At 41.4% G+C, this 20,557-nt stretch overlaps 1 protein-coding gene across 2 annotated transcripts in view; it reads right to left on the bottom strand.

Annotated features, from left to right (window-relative positions):
* AIG1 (androgen induced 1) overlaps positions 1-15,151 on the bottom strand; it is a 127,492-nt gene extending 112,341 nt beyond the window's left edge. Inside the window, exon 1 of one of the 2 annotated variants that reach the window (XM_054821648.1) lies at positions 14,828-15,151. In XM_054821648.1, coding sequence (XP_054677623.1) covers positions 14,828-14,968 — 141 coding nt within the window. In that variant the 5' untranslated portion in view covers positions 14,969-15,151. The remainder of the gene's footprint in view (positions 1-14,827) is intronic. The other variant, XM_054821647.1, reaches the window with a different exon arrangement.
* Between the last annotated feature and the right edge of the window lie 5,406 nt (positions 15,152-20,557).

Raw genomic sequence — 20,557 nt, 5'->3', positions numbered from 1 at the left:
GCTCACCCTTCCTATACCATCAAATGCACCTTCCTACATCCACCATGCAAACAAGCGCCCTGCTCTCCCCATCTTGCTCTGCAGCAGCTGGGTAGGCACAGGCTGAGGTCCATGTCTGTTGCAACACCAGGAAGGGCTGAGGCCAAGACAGAATATGGCTCTTATCTTGGAGAGCAAAAGAAGGTGGGGCCAAAACAGGAGGCATTGTGGAGTCAAGTTGCTCCTGCTCCACCAAGGGGTAGCACGTGCCTTCATTCACACCTGGTGGCAATGTCCACAAACTTCCCATCTCTTTGCGGATAGCAGTAGCAGCAAGTGAATCACTGGGTGAGACGGGTCAGACTGGAGGTGATGTTTGATTATCTGGACAGTGCTGCTTGAATAGCCAGTCTCAACACCAGCCCCACCCTGCAAAAAACTCCAAAGGCTGAATAGGAGTAATCTATGGGCAGCATCTCTCCCACAAATCACCTCCCCGACTACCTGAGATTAACAATGGTTTAACATACAGATTATGCAACTAAGATAATTCCTTAAGTATTTTAATGACTATACATCCAGCCAATTTCAGTGTTCTGAATGCTAGGCTTGCATTAGGTTTAAATCATGCCTTCCTGCAGAGAGATGTTGTGAGGCTTACTTAGCTACTATTTCCCAAGTGCTTTGAGATCTTGTAATAAAAGGTGCAATGGCACTACAAAACAATTTTACTCTAAGAAAGGTACTTGCTACCAGGATTTATTAATTTTGTCCTAAAGAGAAATCAGAAGATCTCCATCTACAAGTACATTGCTTCTTTCCTGGAAGATGGAAGAAACAAATGGTACAAAAATAAGCATCCATAAAGAGAACGGACAAGATGATTGGCTATTTGGAATAGGCACTCTTACACTGTTTATACTACTTACATCTGCTTTACTTTGGGAAGACCACCAAGGAAGAAAACTGCAAAGGGAACTCCAGGGGAAAGATACTTTCCACCCAGAGTACTCATTTCAGGTCACATAGAAAGAGATGTGGCCTAGATCTTCTGCCACTTTGCAGCCACTATCTGTCTTCCCACTCTAACAGCATTTCCAAAAACTGAGATATGGCCTTAATTTTCCTTAAGCTGATCACATAGGTTTTAAAATTTTTCTTTGATATTTGTCATAGTGCTTTGGAGGTCACCCAGGCATTTTATGCAGACTGCTGGTACACTTAATCATTTCAGTGGCTTCCTGCAGTAAATCAGGAGACATTATATTAATAAAAGATGGGGCTGTTCCAGGTCTGATTCATAATGCTGAATCCCCATCTACCTGGCTTAAAAAGAGTCCTTTAAAAAGGTCAGTTTACTCTATGGAATTCTGAATATCAAGGATACATCTTCTCTCACACAAGATACATACACTTGAGGTCAGCACCCTGAGAGGTACAGAAGACACTGGAGCGATTCAGAACAAGGGCTCACGGCTGTTTCCACCACAACCCAGCCAAAGAGACCTTGTCTGAAAACACACCACCAAGATACAGGCACACCACACAAATAAGCATCTCATAAAACAGGTTTACCTCCACCACTGTGCTTCTTTTGTTTGGCAAACACTGTTTAGTCACATTCATTGAGCACAAGACTCAAGACAGGCAAAATACCAGGTCTAAAAGGAAAAGACTTGGCCAAAAGTGGACCTTGCTTGTACCATATTATTATTATTATTTGGTTACTTCTTCAAAATACTTATTAATCCCTGCAGTCAGGATGCACCTAATTAAAAAAGAAAAAAGAAAAAAGAAAAAAGAAAAAAAAGAGATTAAACAGTTGTTTTCTGGATTTGACTTGTTATCACATCCCCTCCTGACTTTTATATTTCAAATTCAAGTTTGCTTTCACTATGTCACACAGCACAGATACAATGTTTATGAAATAAGGGTAACATTTATGAGTAAGAAAGCCGCATCTTTCAGTATTATGTTGTTCTTGTGACATTGGTCTTGCCCTTGCTAAAGGAAAATAAAACAAGTTTTCAATTAATACAGCTGGCAAAATATTTCTGAATAACAATTTCTCACTGGAACAGCTGATTCCTTTGTAATGTAATTTTGTCCAAGTATCTTAATGAAGACAATCAAATGTTTTGTTTTCACTTGGTCAGTCCAACTGCACTGAAACCATGAATTTGAAATATATTTTCTAAATTTTTTTTCCTCACAAGAAATTGCAAGATTGACTTTTTCTTCCCATCTGGAATAAATTCATAATTTCTAAATTTACAATCATGCCAGAAGAGACATTAAAAAACCCCCCATAAAACAACCCGTCAATACTTTAGGGTCTTATCTTACAAGGTGCTGAAAACTCTCAAATTTCTGACTCACATGTAGCACGATGTGGATGTTAAGTATCACCCAGAACTGGAAGTCTGACCTCAACTGCTGTGCAAACTAAGCAGAACGAACGTGGGTAATACAGAGAGAATACCTTCCCATTAGCTGCCAGAAGTAATGCCACAATACCTCTGTAGCTCAAGACCCTTGCAAGATCCACAGACCTTTTGTGACAGTTTGTCACAAGGCAGTTGTGAGCATTAGTTCCAATGACAACACAGGCTGGATGGGGAATGGATTGTGAGCAGCGCTGAGGAGAAGGACTTGGGAGTATTGATTGATGAAAAGCTCAACATGACCCAGCAATGTGCACTTGCAGCCCAGAAAGCCAACCATGTCCTGGGCTGCATCAGAAGAAGAGTGACCAGCAGGTCAAGGGAGGTGATCCTGCCCCTCTACTCCACGCTGGTGAGACTCCACCTGGAGTACTGCGTCCAGCTCTGGGGGCCCCAGTACAGGAGAGACATCGAGCTGTTGGAGAGAGCCCAGAGGAGGGCCATGAAGTTGATCAGAGGGGTAATGGGTTTAAGCTAAAGGAGGGTCAATTTAGATTAGATGTTAGAAAGAAATTCTTTACTGTTAGAGTGGTGAGGCACTGGAACAGGTTGCTCAGAGAGGTTGTGGAGGCCCCATTCCTGGAAGTGTTTAAGACCAGGTTGGATGAGGCTTTGGGCAACGTGGTCTAGTGGAGGGTGTCCCTGCCCACAGCAGGGGGGTTGGAACTAGATGGTCTTTGAGGTCCCTTCCAACCCAAACCATTCTATGATTCTACGATTCTATGACATGCCACACAGATTGAACCCCAGGGTAGGGCTGGAGTCCCTGCAGAAAATCGAGACCAAAGTGTTCCCATTCGAGCACTGCACTCAGCCCTGTGCTGGGCCCAGGAAGGCTAACCAGGCAGGCTACAGACCCTAGGTGGGTCCTATGTTGAGCACTCCTTGTTCCAGCCATCACTTCACTGTTTGGCTGACATATCTTAAAAGACATTTTTGAATCTAAACCACCTAGTCCAGTCAGAATTTTATTTGTATTGACTTACATTTTAGTGTCCTGATTTTACACTTCTGTTTTTGTATGTGCCCACTAGGCATGTGTTCAGCCCTCCCACTGGTTGGATGTGGAGGCACGGAGCCATGGGAGGCTCATCTCTACCAGGCAACCCCTAACAAGAATGAATATACTTCCACATAAGTTTGAGTAGAAAGTTATCACTGTGAAACACAGATTTCTCTCTTCCCCTGCCTCTGAATTGCAACAGGTGTGTCTGCATGCACTCCCAATCAACCCACACAAACATGGAAAAAGTACTTACGTATGTTCACACACACAAAAAAAGAAAGCTTCTTCTACTAACCACAGTAATAGCCAACAAGCTAAGCAATGATTAAAAATATTTTTGTTCATCTCACTGAATGCAGTAGATTTCAAACGTTACAATGATTATTACAGGTTTTCTTACTAGGAAATATAAAATACAATTTAAATCATTTCAGCATCTCAGTTAATATATATAAATTACCACAAAAAAAGATTAAAAAAAAATTAAAAAATGTCTGAATAAATACTGATTGCTGATTCCATAAATTATTTTGAATTTTTTAACTTAAACATCAATTTCTATCAAGGATCTGCTTCGAAACAGGAAAATATATCATCAAAAATCAAATGGCAGACTACCAAAAAGTGTCAAGCTTTTAACACCATAATAAACATTAGGATCATGATCCATTATGCTTAACACTTACGGGAGTTTTTTCCTGTAACCAGGATGCTTAAAAACTTGTCCAAAAACAGAAAGCAAAGCCGAAGAGTCTTATGTAACAACATAATTTCAAAAGTGGTTTCTTTAAGGCTCTCACAACAACAAAATCAAGCTTTTCTGATGGAAGATGACTGATTCTTCATCATTTTGGGTCAACAGAGGGTGCTTTAAAAAGAAAGAGAATGACACTGAGCAGGTCTGATATTTGGGAAGGACAGGGTGAGGATGCAGAAGACAACGTAAGACAGTGAATGCACTGGGGGGAAAGACAGGATGTGTCAATGGTGGGAAAATAGTATACACAGTACTGTGGAGATAAGAAAATCAGCACTAGACAGGAAAACACAGGCTTCTGGAAGAGGACTGGCTGTGCAGTTGGAACTGGGATATAGAGCTGAAAGATCAAGGAGACTGTGCTGGGTAAGAAGAGATTAGGAGGAATCGAGAAAGAGATGTTGCACAGGCAGGTTCCTATAAGGAAAAAAGGGCAGAAAATATAGTGATAGCTAACAGCAACCTGTAACTGAGGAGCCTGACTGGGCAGTAAGGGGCACGAATGGATCAGGGCAAAGTGGGAGCACTTTCATTCACAAACTCAGCAGTGGATAAACAGAATCATCCCTTGCACACCCTCAAAGACATTCATGTTTTGCTTGTATGTTGTAGGTTGATTTTCAAAATCAAGAAGTTTAGATCCCACTGGTTCAAATCCCCAAAGTAACAATAGGTCCCTTCCACCCTTTTCTAAAATACATTCCCATAAAATACATCTCATAATTTTAACTCAGCCTTATAGTTAATGGGGAGCAAACCAGCTTTGAATTAATTTGGCAATATCATTTTAGTAGCGTTTGCCCCAAACCATGAAAAAAAGAAAATAAAACTTAGCCTGAAATGCCATATGACTTAATAGCATAGAATATAATCTCTGGAAATTCAGAGCTGTTTAGCTTCTGAAATTATACTGGCATTGAGTCAAGGAGATTTGAATACTAATCTTCTATAATCATATGTTAGAATTAGAAACATCATTAGCTTCTTAATAAATACAGAAATATCCCTTTGTAGCCATGGTAGGTCATGAGATAGCTGACCCGAAAGCTGTCTGCTTTCTCTTTTTAGCTAGAGCTCTTTGACACTCAAAAACTTAACAGTGTCTGGTACCTCAAACCACTGTAATTGTCTATCTGTGGTTCATTAATTGTTCACCTAAGTTGACTTCAGTAGTAGCAGGCCAATTTACTCATAGATGTGCATAGCATATGGAGACTATAGAACAGAGTAGCTTTCATGAACAGTTTGATATTTTTAAATTATGTTCAGCATTAATAGCTATTATGTCAAACATACACAGATACATGTCCACCTCCAAACACCCCAAATCCCTTTCAACTTCCTGAATGTCCAGTTTAAAAGTAGAGTGCTGTGCAGCAGGTCCACATAGTAGAGGTTTCCTTCCTGACTCATGCATTCTTACGACTCACTTCCTGGGACCTACAGGAATGCAGACAATTGTGTCTAATCCACAGGCAAATTCACAGTTCTTGGAACACAGCAATAACAAGTAAACTCAGGTCAAGAAAGTTTTCACAGCATGGAGTTTCAATTTGTTTGTAAGCTTAAGTGAACAGCAAATGGGGACCTCTGCATCTGTCAGTGCATATGGCTTCTAACTAAGGACAAAGGTTTTGCAAGCACCCTCCGCTGAGCAAAAGCGTGCTACGCCAAACAAGTTATGCGCAGGGAAGTGGTGCCATGTGACCAGTGTGTGAGGGGGTTGTGTGTGGGGAGATTGTATGGGAGGAAGAAATGGGGGAGAGGACAAGGAAAGGGAGGAAATTTGAGGGAGTTAACACATGCTGTTTTAGCAGAGAAATACCAGCCACTTTATATCTCCACCCTTGCTTTCCTTCACTTCATCCTCACACTCAGCAATCAAATATCTAAATACCAGTTTGTCACAACACAAGGCCCATCAGCATGGTGCACTCACCTACTGACGCCAGGTACAAAGTGCTGTCATATATTGCACCTTCCCTTTCTCTCCCACTTTCTCTCCTTGCAGCCTTTACAGAGCTGAGCCTGCACAAGCATTGGCCTTAAACAACTTGCATCTTCTCTAGGGTCAAGGGTCCTATTGCCTTGCCTCAGGATCACACAGAGATGCTAGCCTGAACATCAGCTGTATAAAATGCTTATACCACTTCAGCCACAAGCTTGTTAAGCATCTCACAGAGAAAACATCCCTTTTGCATTCATGCATTTTATCAATTTATATAGCGGCATTTAAAGTCAGCAGTTGCTTTTTCGTCCTTTTGCATCTGATCAAGTACATTTAGGAACGAAGATATACCACCTATGCGTTGCACGTGGAACTCCCATTCCTAATGAATTCTAGTAATACTAACAATAATAATAATAAAGTCTGTTACTCATGTGCTGCCAGGACCAGAAGGCTTCAAGACACCTGATAAATATATGCAAACAGAGGAGGGGAAGTAAATTTACCCTTAGGTACACAAAGAGCTAGGTTTAAAAAATATACAAATACAGGCAGCACTTCTCAAAAACAAAACTGAGCCAATAAATTCCTAACAGAGTAAAACTGAAATTCTCTGCTAAGTCCCTGCACAACCAACTCAGTCTGAAGTGTCTAGCAGCATTTGTAGAGGTAAGCTTCAGTCCTGAACTTGTTTCACTTAAACTAATTCATTGCAAAAACCCATCACCCCTTGTGCTATGCTTTACAAGTTTGGAAGGAATTAGCAAGGAATATGACATTCTGCTCTTCTGCACATTCTACTCTAGTTTATCTTTACCAAGACACCTAATATTCAGCTAGTAAAAATCCAGCAGTACTTGTTTTGTTTTAAGCTATACTGTAGAGAGTTCTCAAGCACTTTGAAACAATGAACCTGATAGACAACTGCTGCAAAAATACCTGAGCTAGTCAGTTGTACATAGATTCCAGTGGAAATTATTATATAATTGCACCCTTTGGCAAGTATTTGTTTGGAAATCCCACTGTAAACAGGATGCTTGCAAAGGCAGCAGCAAGACAAGATGTTCAGGGAATGCAACTTGAGGCATTCAAATGTTGCTTTCAAACTCTTGAGGGAAAATGGCATGGACTTGCCTAAGTTGCCAGAAGGAGCCTTCATACAACTGAAAATCAGGTTCTGATTTTCTCCCAGCATTTCACATGAGCTTAACCTGTTTCCAGCCAAGAGAATCTCTACATTTTGCAGTATACTGCAAAAAACCCCAACCAACAAGCAATGCCAACTATATGCCAAAAGAGTGTAAAATATCCCGAGGTGACTGGCAAAATGCTGATGAAAATCCTCTAAATGCTTAATCACAGTTCTAATTGGTAGAGGGACTTGGTTTTAAGTCTTACCAAAACATGTTTATAAATTTTAATTTACTTTAGTTTCTTCCTCTCCGAAAAGACTGGAAGTTTTACTTCAGCTTCCAAGTGATTTTGTTTTTCTTCAGACTTAACTTTTCCATCCACTAAAGCTAAACTCGTCTTTCTCGGTGATAGCAAATTTAACTATGCTGAGTTGAAAAAACCTTGCATCATATATAGTAAGAGTAATAGAACAAAGGCCATAAGGCTTTGAAAACTACTAATAAATTCAGAGCTTTGGAAAATATGCTATAGAGAAAACACAGTTATTCGAATAAATGCAGGTAAATAATGCAAAATTTGAAAAAGCTTTCATTAGAAGGAAGAAAGCTTTTCATATTTACCCATTCATAGGGCAAACAAGGAGCTCGTGCTTCACTTTGGTCTACAAAATAAGCCAAGGCAATGTCAATTTTGTTTCTACCTCATACACTACATATATATATATACACACACACATATTTATATATATACCTGGACATGAAAGGTGAGACAATCAGGCCTCAGATTCAGATATTTAAAAGAAAAAAATGCACATTGAGAGAAATTCCATGTATGTATTGCGAGCAATAGCATCACTTTTGTTTGTGAACTTATTACACACCAATATTTGCTTCACTTTTGAATTCTGCAGAAAGCATACAAACCTGTCACTGGTGCTGATCTTTTTAACATTTACTGACTGAAGTTGCATTAGCACTTAAAACTACAAATGACAAGGAATTCTCCACCCATGTTGAGCCCCTCCCAACATCAGAATCTATAGTAAAGTAGCACAATTAGAAAAATGTTTTCTAAAAACCGCATGAGGATAGGCAGACACTGACACTCCAATTATTAAATATGGAAAGTTGCAGCACAGAAAAAACTGTGGAACCTGAGATATTTTTCTTTTATTGTTTTGTTCAGGTAAATGCACACTTGGCATAATCCCTTGTAATGAATCTAAATTATATCATGTTTAATACACTGCAGAATTGCCCACTTTTTCAACTTTGTTTTATCACATTCTATTGTGGTTTTACTCTGTTCAGATCTCCAGACTTACTTCTGTGGAATGTCAGGGGGGTTTAATCTCATTAAGGTTTTTTTTTCCTATTTATAGGCTTAAACTTCATATTTTGTTGTACAGTGGCATACTGGCACATTTAAATTTTTCATAATACTCATAAAAAAAGATTTTTATTGTGTGAGTGTTTCCTCATTTTCAGATAGAGTGATCAAGTTTGGGGGGTTTTTTTGAGCCTAAGGACAAAACAAGGAACTACCAACACGGACTTCTACAAGTCTTTGTACGTCCTCAGGCTGATGTAACTGCAAAGATTCAAGTGGAATTTGATTTTTATTAAAAATATTTTTAATTTAAAACACTGAGCTTGAAATTTTCTGTATTAGTTAGGAATATTATTTGATAGGTTACATAGATCTTTACTACAATTTAACAAGGTCAATCTCTCAAAATGTATTACTTGTATAAGCTTATATGGCCTCATTAAGATAACACAAATATACTTACAATGTAAAAAATACATAAAGTATTTTCTTATATATTTATATTCACAACAAATTAGGACAGCTCAGAACCCCAACTCTGACTTCAGCATAGAACACCAGATGTGTTGTCCTTGTTTAAACTAATTGTTTAAAATATTTAACAATTTTGCCATATGGAGGCATATAAGATTATCTGAGTTATCCTTACCACTATAATAAAATTGTAAAGAAAATCATTCAACTGTAATGCAACGTAAATGAGATTTTTTTCAAAGGGGAACACAAAGGCTATTAAACCAACTTCTTGGAAGCTGTCATTATTTGAAACCGTTCTGGCAAAACTCTACAGACTTTTCACTGGTTTAAAACGTAGCACTGTTACCTATCACTTACATACTCGAACTTATAAAATAATATTACTGACATTAGTTAAATCTATCATCATAGTAACTGATCCCAATTTGTCCCCTCTTTCACTCTCCTCCTTTCCCCTGCCAACCCTACTGCCAACACAAATATTTCAAGACAGCTACAACTTTCCTAAGAATTCCCAAATTAAATGTTCAACATATTTAAGTCCAACTGTAAAATAAAGACATGCTAATGCAATGTGAAAATGGAACTCTTCAATGCAGTGCTCAAATTCCTCTCAATTTGTAATAATGCTAACAAAAGCAAATGGAAAACATGGGTCTATGAATAAGAAACGGTGATACTGTTACATTTTTATTACTGCATCGACTGCATTATACATAACTGTTTCTCCGACATGTTTACAGCCTGAGAGGGAAAAAGAAAGTTCTAAAACACACATTTATTAAAAGGCTTCCTTACGTATATTTTTGCCTTTTCTGTCAAATACATCAAGCACCATGAAGAAACCTCACCTTGTTACTCCTCAAAAAGCAATCCCTTTCTTTCTCTGTAAACTGATAAACACTTCGTTGACTGTATTCTCTGTTATATTAAGAACACTGAGATATTTAGACATGGTGATGAACTACCTCTGGGAATAATACATAGTAATATTTTACACTTCTGTAATCTTTTCACCCAAAAGCCATATAACACTTGAATATGAGGGTAACTTTACAGATGATGAAAGAGGAAAGCAGAAGGTGAAATTCATTTTACTAAAGGAAATCATGGAAAAGAGTCATAGTTATATTCCATAGAGTGTGGAACATGTTTTCACTTTTGTCCTCTGTGTTCTGCTAAGTTTAACCCATACAGTTAGCAATGAAACTCGCTCAACTTCAGATACCATGCCGATGGCACAGTTTATTATTCGTTAATTCTCAATCTTCTGGCCTCTGACATTTTCTGGTCATCTTATTTCCTATCAGCATGACTAAATCCAAATTGGGCACAAACCACCTATGATTTTTAGCCATGCTTTGTTAAGCTGCTATTTTTTGTTGTTGTCTAGTAAATGTATCTCATATAATTTAATAACTAATTAAATAACACTAAATAAGTAAATGACAATCTACCAACTCTAGTTTGTAGTGCTATTGTTAACAAGCCCTTATGAAATTTTCCAAATACAAGAAATGAACTAAGTTCTGATGACTTATTTAAACTTAATCAAACTAAACCTAAAGGCATTTTCTGCAAAACAAATGCAGCATGTACTATCAAAAAATGTGCTGGGAACAGAGCTTATACCTGTATTTTGTAGAAAATCTGCCAGACAACATATAAAAGTTCATACACAGACATCCAGCTATTTCTTTCAAAGGAATAATAAAAATATAAGGCCTGTCACATTTATATATGAGCAAAATCAATTCCTCTCTAGCTTTGGCTGCCCTGAATCAAGTCATATGAATTCCCACATTAACATTTTGTTATTCAAAATAGGACTATTAATCATAAAACATAACACCTGACAGTGCTTCCAAAAACCTAGCCTTGCTTTTTGTCCCTGTAACTACCCTGTTCAGCCTATCAGAGAGACCTTAAGATCAAAGAAAAATCCAAACAGTATTTTGTTAATGCATGTGTATGTATGTGCAATAGTATCTTGGTTTACTCTAGCTTGTTTGAGGAATAAGGTTTTCATAGAAACTGCAAAATGAAAATCAGAAGCTATTTAGATCAGCGTAGCCCTTACCAAGGAGATACGTACTTACTTTAACTCCAAGCTACTTTTCTGCTAACTATCACACAAGCTCAAAGACAAAAAGTAGAACTGGTCTTCCTTTGGCACCCACAGGCTCCACTGTATTCCAGAATACAAATTCTCTTTATTTTTGCCTCCTCTCACAGCAACAACAGTAAGCAACAACAACAGTAAGAGAGCCAAGAGAAACTGAAGAACAAAACTTAACCCCTGCAACAGCAAGGATTCTGCCATTTTAGACAAGTGGGTGCCACGGATCCCTCAACAAACGTGTATTTATAAAGGCAGGTGTGTGATTGCAGTGTATGCAGGATGACCCAGTTATCTTTAAATCATGCATTATTATCTTTAATTCAGCTACTTTAAGTAAAGCACAAAATGGTGAATCTAACAGAGGCAGCTATACAAGAAATTTTAGGTACATCTCTTGAAATGTCCTGTCTGAATCTGGTTTTTTTGCTGTTTTCACAGGAACTAATTTTGGGGCTTAGTTTGTGTTGTGAGGTTAAATTAAGGCAACATTTTGTAGATTTGAACTAGTCTGAATGTTCAATAATCTGATCTGTTGGGCCCACTGACTGATCTTGGCAAGAACACTTTACCTCTTCATACCTGTTTCCCACTCTGTAAATGACAAAAGGGACACTGCTCTCTTTTCTGAAGTGTTCTGGAATCCACAGGTACTAGGCAGATACCTTCTTTTGAATAAGCGGGATAAGTATCTATCACCCCCACATACCAGGGAGAAAGTCTGAAGTGGAGAAATGATTGCTAGTAGCAACGGTGAGGAGCATCACCAGCATAATGGCAAAACATACTGCCAGTACACTGCTTCATAAACCAGAAAAATATTCCAGACATAGCTGTTTTAGGGAATGTGGTCACCACATTCGCAACTACAAAAAACCTGAGTCAGTCATCAGAATGACAGCAGTTAAAAGAAGTCATCAGTTGTGCTTATTTTCTTTCTTAATTCAAGAACAGAGGAGATTAAGCATGAATATTGGCATTCAGGAAAATCTTACTTAAGTACGAACACCCAAAATATTATGGATGGACAGGAGCATTACAGCCTTTAGCTTTCTATTAAACAACTTCCTCTTAATGCTCAATTTCTGTCAACAGTGTGAGGGCTGTATGCCTATTGTTCAGATTAATGCATACATTTAGAATACTGTGTCTTGTGTTTTACAGTCCAAACCACTAGTTCTTCATAATTTGATTCAAAATTGCATTACCTGCAGACAACTGTAAATCAGTTCACAAAGCACCTCTGCAAAGCCAGCTGCCTAAATCTCCAAGACATTTATTGATGCTGAGACTGGAATGTCCTCTTACAAATGGACAGGTGAAAAAAAATCTGAATTACTTTTCGGATTCAAGTCACAAACTCACTTTTCTCAAAAACTGGTGGCAGTTTCTGGAAACAGAAAGAACATCTATGTGCTTCTGTGATGTCAAAGATGAAATCTCTGCTTGTGGAGGTACAATCTGTAGCAAGAACACACGTCTGCCAAGACTCTGGCATTGATGATATTTTGTCTAGACAGCCATTGAATGTGACTGACACAGGAACACTGCACATGGTTGAGGAAACTGAAACTTATGGAAGAGCTTTTCAAGACAGTCAACATAGAGTATTTTGGAAACGTGCCTAATATCCTCCAACCATGCCTCTTGGTATCCTCCTCAGGAATCTAACAGGTTTTGTTTCTTCAAGTCTCCCAGTTGTCCCAGGAGACGGAAAGATAGATTTGCTTAGATAAGATGCTACCATGACCATGTGGACAGAAGTAAATATTGCCAACAAGTGGAGAGGTCCATGTGCTGGCTAGTCACTGAGAAAGGCATTCATGTCATGGAATCATAGAACGATTTGGGTTGGAAGGGACCTTAAAGATCATCTAGTTCCAACCCCCCTGCCATGGTCATGGAATCATGTGTTATTTGGAAGGATTGAAGGCTATAAGGAATTGCTAACCTTTTTTCAACTATTGGAGAAAATATTAACTAAAGGAGAGAAACGACTAGCTGCAGTTGATAACTGCTCTAGACATTTCAGAAAGCACTACATATTTACCTTGACCTTTTGGGCCATGACAGAAGTAGCCTGAACCATGTGCATGCTTTGATGGGAAAGTCCACATGAACTTGCCACAGTCAGCAGGCTGTAATTTTTGGGAAATGAGGAATATCACGTAGTGTCAAATGTTATTTTCACTGTATGACAGCCTTAGTTCATTTAATCCTCAAGCAACTGTCAGGGCTAGGAGAACAGAGAAAAAGGTGAAGGAGACTCAAAGACAAGATCATTGGCTTTCAGCTTTAGTTGGTTCACTTCCAATTCAACTGCCACTAAAGTCAATAGCTCCCCCCTAATTTACTGGGACTTGATGATAACTTCTATCAATTAATATTACTGACAGTACTGTTCCGCAGCCTAAAAGGAAAAAAAAAAAGTATATTCTAGTTTCCCTTCCAGAAAAACATCAGGCCTTAAGATGTCCTTTTACAATCACAGTAAAAGCATTAGTTGTGGCTGTGGATCCTCAGAGATCCAGCAAATTTTTGGCACCCAACATAAAAATTATCCCAGCTAAATACAAAATATGGTAGATGCTTCTTCTCTCCAAATAACATATGGACCTCAGTGAACCTCAGCTTAATCCTGATACAGAAATTTGCACACTTCATCTACCAGGTTAACAGTGTTTGAGTTGGGCTCCAAACTCACAAACTCAACCTACTGACAGGATAATGAAGTGCGTAGGCAATAGTAGCAATACTTGTGAAGCTACAATGAGGTTCTGAGTGAGGTTTTATCATTGGGAAGCACTGAAATACTTGTATTTTGGGACTTTTCTGTAACTCAGTAGGAACTGCAAAATTTCTTGCCTATTTACACTGTGGATTAAAAAACCCAACTATTTTGATCTAGGTACTAGGTGTAAGTTGGTTATCCTATTTCTGAACCAGAAACCAAGTTTCTCCTCCCATCTCCTCTCTTCCTCCCACCCCCTCTCCTCCTACCTGCACTAGGGGAACGCTGTTGTGGAAACAGCCAGGCTAGGAAGCTCAGGGCAAAAATAGCCCCGATCTGGGCCCTTATGAAGAAAAGTGAAATGAAACATCTTTTGTTTCGTAGGCTCTTTTATTAATTTGCGATCAAAACTAACTGGATCAGGCACATTGAGTTGCCCAACGTTTTTTGTGTCACTCACACACTTGCACCTATCAGGGATGGGCTCCTCAGAAGAGAGCAAGATATGTTTTCTATTTTGACAGCACACGGAAGCCAAATACCGGGACCAGCAGGTTCTGGTGTTTACTGTCAGCCATTAAAAAAGGCAAAACACGGCATCAGCGCTGCGGGGACAGGGCGTCAGGCGCACCTTCCCCACGGCCGCTCACACGCCGCAGCCTCTCGGCTTTGTCCGTGTCTTTTTTCCGGTCAAACCACCCGGCTTCGCTGCCGCGGTGTCCGGCTGGCTCCTCTCACGGCCGGCCCTGGAGTAACAACATGTCGCCGTCCCCGGTTTAAGGTCACCTCATGGCGCTGCCGTCGAGCAGGGCCGCCTCCTCCGGGGGCTCCCGCGCGGGGCCGCGGCCGTTAAACGGGCAGCCTGAGGGAGGGGGCTGGGCCACGGGCGCCGGGGACACTTACCAGGTCTATGAAGGTCAGAAATTTCCAGCTGCCTCCATAGGTCTGATGCGCGGGCATGTCAATGGCCTTGTAATTGCACAGGATGGAGCAATAGGACAGGAGGATGGCGGCGCGCAGCACCTGGCAGGGCACCAGCGCCATGTTGCGCGCTGCGCCGGGGCGGCCTCGGCGGCGGGCTGCGAGCCAGCCCGGGGTGCACTTCCGTGTGTGTGGTGTGTGCGTGCGTGTGGCGTGTGTGTGTGTGTGTTTGTCTGTGTGCGCGCGCCCGTGCGGGCGGGACTCCGAGCGCCCCCGCGCCGCGTTCGGCCCCGGCCGGGGCGGAGCGGAGGGGCCGCACTGGGCGGCGGGTGGCAGCGGCGCGGGGCAGGCGGGGTTGGAGGGGTGGTAGGTGGCAGCGGTGCCGGCGCTTCTGCCAGCAGTCTGGCTGGAGGGCTCGGCGCGCTCCCAAGCCGTAGCTCCGCGGCCGGGAAGAGGCCGTGCCGTTCGCGAGGGAGCGGAGGGGCATTCCCCTTCCCCCCCCTTCCCCCCATCGCCCTCTGCCTTGCGGGCCGGCCCTGCCGCGCCGCTCCGGTGGCGGTGGGTGCCTGGGGCTGGCAGGTGCGGAGCCGGGGCTGCGGCGGCGTGGCCCTGCCCGAGGGACCCGCATCCCCCAGGCGCGCAGCCCCGGGAGGCTACGAGTGTGAAGCACGGGCAGTAAGTTATTGCAGAACCCCGTTGCCCGCATTTTCAAGCAAAAAAATACAACGCGTCAGCAACTACGTTTTTTTAATGGGTGTATTGTTAAACGCTGTCGTGCGTATCTGCCTCCGTGACAGCCCCCCCGCAGCGCCCAACTGCCGGCCGGGCGCACGGGGGTCCGGCGGGGCGCAGAGCCCGGCCGCCGCTGCCGTTGACGCGGCGCGGGGCGGGCAGCCCCTGCGCCACCAGCTGACCGCGCCGGAGCCAATGGGCTGTGGGCTGCGGGCGCGCGGCGGCTGCTGGAGCAGGTGTCCCGGCGGCGGGGTCGTGTGGGGCCGGGCGCGGCGGCAGGCCCGTGGGGGGACGCCCGAAAGGGGCCGCCGGGCCAAACGGGGCCTCTGGCCGCACGCCGTGTGCCGTGCTGCCGCTGCACGGTTACCGTACGCTGTCCATACAGCTGCCCCGGCGCGGAGGGCAATTGTCCTACCGTGTGTGTTTCTGAGGCACAGTCAAGTCCTCAGTGTTTCCATTCATTCCACGCACACAATCGGTAGAAGTGCGCTTTCCTGCAACCGCTGTAAAACGGGGACCTCATCATCCGTGGATTAAAACGTTGAGGGGAGTACCAGCATTATAAGGATACTTTCTTAGTGGTGAACCTGATGGCGGCAATACAGTGTTCCTGGTTGTAATTAACCGCTTGGTGATACTGTCCCAGGGACCAGGAGGTCATCAGGAAGGTTTGTGCCCGCAGCTCCTGTCCTGCTCCCTGAGGGGGCACAAAACACAGTTGCAGCAGAAGTAGCTGGTCTCAGTGGCTTGGTGGCAAAGACTTGGATCTCCACGCTGGTCATGCTGGCTCTGAGGAGGCCCTGAGACCAAATCCTTTTCCTTCAGTCCAGGAGAAAATAAAATAAGCGGCAGAACACTTAAAAAAAAAAAAAAGTCATGGGAGGAAAATCAAGTGAAAGATGATGCTTGGGTAGGTGAGCACTGGGGTGATCTGAGGGATCAGGTTTTATACCAGCCGTTGTTTTAAAGGCAATGAATGACTGTTTCTGTCAGCAGAGGTTTGATCAGCAAAGGGATCCTTGATGCTTGGGAGCAATTGAGAGGGTCTTGTGCCTGGACTTCTACACCCTGGAAGAGTCTTAAAGTGCTTGATTGCAGGGTAGATGTTAAATTGCTCCACCGTCTGGAAAAGTTATTTTAAAGGGAAAAAAACACCAGCAGTGGTGTCTGGGCTTAGATAGACAAACCACTTCTATAAACACCATCTCCCTATATCTATCTGTCTTCTGAAATAAATATTTGAACAATAAGGTGCTTCGTCACAGTTATGCTGCTGGAAGAAGAATCAATGACTGTGCAATGTGTTCCCTACTTTTACTATTACATAGAGTCAAAGCCTCTGAATCTGGTATCCACTGTGCTCAAGTTCTGCAAAACTGAAGGGCTGTTTAGGAGAACACATGCCAGCAGCTATCCTAGATGAAACTAGCACAGTTTAAGATCTCTGCTTATGCAGAGGAATTGTATGTCAGGCATGGACAAGGAATCCTCTAGAAGCACAGTGCACAAATTTCCCACTGGATCTTTTGGATTATTTTACCTTATCTTACCTGGGTTCATAGCCCCAGCAAGTACCTTGGGCAATCAGACCCTTCTGCCACTTGTAGCACGTATTTTAGTCTTACAGGCTAAAAGAGTTTGGTCTTGTTGAAGTCTCAGGGTTCAGTGTAAGAGGCATCTGGGTGAAATGTAATGGTCTGCAATATAGAGGGAGACCAGACCAATCTCTGCAATACAACGGGAGACCAGACTAATAACATTAGCAGCGTGCCCCAATGCAAGTGGATCTGTAGACCAGCACAGTTGGTGCTGAGGACCTGATGTCTGTACTGTGTGTATTGCAGCAGGTTTCACTTCAGACTCGTTCCTATCTGGAGTTGTGGACTGAATATTCATTAGTGGCTGGAGTGCATTAAGTGAACCCCTGGAGCACATATTCTGGTTTGGTTTTACTCAGAAGGAATCCAGCTTGCTTTCTGAGACTGTGTCAAGTTATACAGCAAAGCTCAGTATAAGTCCAGATGATCAGGAGATTTACTCTTTCTTTGAACTATAGTGCTGCTGTAGAGGCACCCTTAGTGCGCAAGTCTGGCTGGATTTGAGCTTTGTAAGCTCTCGAAGACCAGTTACTCTCTGCGTAGCTCCACAGCATGCCTGATTACATGCCCATGCACACCCTTGTGTCTCGTGATCAGCCTCTGGCTGGAAGAGTTTGGGGCTGTCTAAGCCTCAGGTAGTTTGTCCCCTACTTTTCTGACTGCATCTCCTCCGATGATGTACAGGAACTCACTCGCTGGGTCACATCTATGTCACTAAAACAGCACCACAGACATTAATACTCACTGGACATAACTTCTTAGTTTGTCTTTTAGTCACGTTCATTTAAACATCCTCCAGGGTTGCAGCATCCTCAAAACTTACAGAAAAACTACCCAGGCTTTTTGGAGCCCCATTTGAACGCTCTTCAGTTCTACTTTCCACTCTTCCATAGAAATCTCAGCAAAGCTCACAGAAAATTCTAGCCTCATACAAAGAAAAACTTTCACTCAGCCTTGTAAGCCAAGGTGAAAACCTAAATGAAGCAGAATGTATAAACACTCTTGTTCCTCTTTTTTTTTTTTTTTTTTTCTTTCAGTCAAGAAAATCTCAAGGCAGGCTAACTAACATGCCAGGCTCAGCCAAGCTTCTTCCTGGTTAAAGACTCTTCCTTATTACGCATTTCTAGATGTTTGAAAGGAAACTTGACTCCTTTGTGGGTGGGTTCTTTGTGCCTATGTCCTTTCTAAAGAAGTATCTGTTGAATCTCTGGACAGTATTATAGTAAGGGCTAATTAGACTGTAGGCTGCCATTAGCCTTTATGTGCTACTGTGGACTTTATATTCCCTGTCTATTGAGAGACAAGCAGCTAAGTCTTTTGTGACTGTGGTTGAAATGGGTTTGCAGTGGATTTTATTTTCCTTCGGATTTGGTCTTAATTTTTTTCAGCAAAATAAAAATGAGAAGTTTACTAATTTGCCTTTTATATCGCTGTATGAACGCAACTTTTTGGTACTTTGTAAAATGTTTACATTTCAGAGTTTTTATTAAATGCATAAATCATAGTAAGGTAGAATATAAACATGTAAAATATGATATTCCGTGCTAGCCTGTGATTTTTCAGGTCTTGATGTTTAAATATTTGTTTGTATGTAAATTGTGAAAAGCCTGAACTGAATTTTCATAAGTCACATACTGTAAGTTTATATTTGAAAGTGGAAGTTTGACATGGGTCATAGTTGTCATTTCGTAAAGATGAGAAATGGCTTTAGAAAGGAGGGAAGAGTCCAAAGCTCTGGTGTGTCTGGGGTGAGAGATGTTAATAAATGCTGTCTACTACAGGGGAGGAAAGCAAGATGCCTAAAAATCTGTCAGAGAACTGAGTGGAAAAAAGAAGTAAAAAGGTAGATTTCCCATCCAAATGTCAATACAAAATGAGTACCATGAAGTTTTTGCTAGTTGGCAGTTTGACAGACTAAAGTGTAACATCTTGGAGTCCAAGTTTTAATCTTTTCTATGCAGGCTAGCAGATGAGAATGCTTAAGAGTTTTTCGGTGGTGGTGGTTTTTGTTTTGTTTTGTTTTCTTTTTTAAAGGAACAACATTTGAACTTGTGAACAGCATTGTATTTTGTATATATCAAAGATATTGGTGAATATTAATGAATGATCTTTGAGAGACGTTTTGAGACCTGTGAGGTGCCTTTTCTTAAGCAATTGCTTTAAATGCAAATGAATCGTTTACAAGGAGTTATTCCAGGAGCAGTTGCCTCCAAAGCAATAATAATAAGCATAATAATGCATGCTTGAACTCATAGGAAATTGATAATACTACATCATCACAATGTGTTCATGGTGATACTGGATACAGGATCACCTGATACTGCAGTTTCTAATATTTGAGGCGGAGTGTACAAACTGTGCCAAGGTAAGTGTACTTGGATGTGTGGGAGTGTGACTCCCACATAAGCAGACATGCAAAAATTAAGCTTTCTTGCAATGGATGTAAGTGAAATTATTGAAACATTGCAAGTTCAAAATCAGCAAGCAATTATTGAAAAAAGCTTGCCTGTAGCTAAGACAGAAGAGGTTTTAGAAATGTCCCCCATTGATATGTATATATTTAATATATAGCTCTTAAGTCAGATGAACTGTGACTTCGGTAGTAAATGGCCCCACACATCAGAGGAGGATTCAACTCAAAATCTTTTGAGTTATCTGCTGTAACTGGGCTCATTGTTAATACTACTAATAAAGTTTAGGCAATTTTTTATTTCTTCATTTATTTTGAACAGAAATGGTAGAAATTGCAGGATGGAGAAAAAAAGAGAATAAAAATTAAAAGACCACATTTATACCAGGTATAAAGAGCAGTGTGTTTAATAAGACTTCTGGAGCTACTTGTTTGTATGATAAGTGATTATTGCCAATTAATTTCAAATTTAGGTCTAAGTATTACAGTGAAGTTACTAGTTGGGCATATTTTGTACTGAGTATTCTACAATATATATATGTTGTTAATGATGGGAAATAGAGCTGGAGCAGAGATAACCAGGAGATAAGTGGAACAAAGTTGGGGGCATCTGGAAATTAATTCATCCTCTCTGCAAGTTAAACTTTGCTTTATCCTGAAAGACCATGAACTTTCTTGCTATAAAGGAGAAATGAGCAGATAAACCTTGCTGTCTTCAGCCTCCCTGTTAAGTTTTTAGAATTTCCCAAAGTGATGATTTTATAAAGAAAAAAGCCTTATTGTACAAATCAGGAGTTTTGAATATGTAAGTGAAGCAGGGACTGTGTGAGCAGACTAACTTTTCTTCCCATTTGGATCAGATACATTGTGTACTACAAAGCTGTCTCAACGGTAAGGATTTTTTACCCTGTTAGGGCAGGAAGGGAAGGCAGGTAACAGGCCTTGGAGGTGCAAAAGAGCAATACTGACCGG

The sequence above is a fragment of the Grus americana genome, chromosome 3, assembly GCF_028858705.1.
Source record: "Grus americana isolate bGruAme1 chromosome 3, bGruAme1.mat, whole genome shotgun sequence".
Lineage (NCBI taxonomy): Eukaryota > Metazoa > Chordata > Aves > Gruiformes > Gruidae > Grus > Grus americana.
This window is presented reverse-complemented; position numbering and strand designations above follow the sequence as displayed.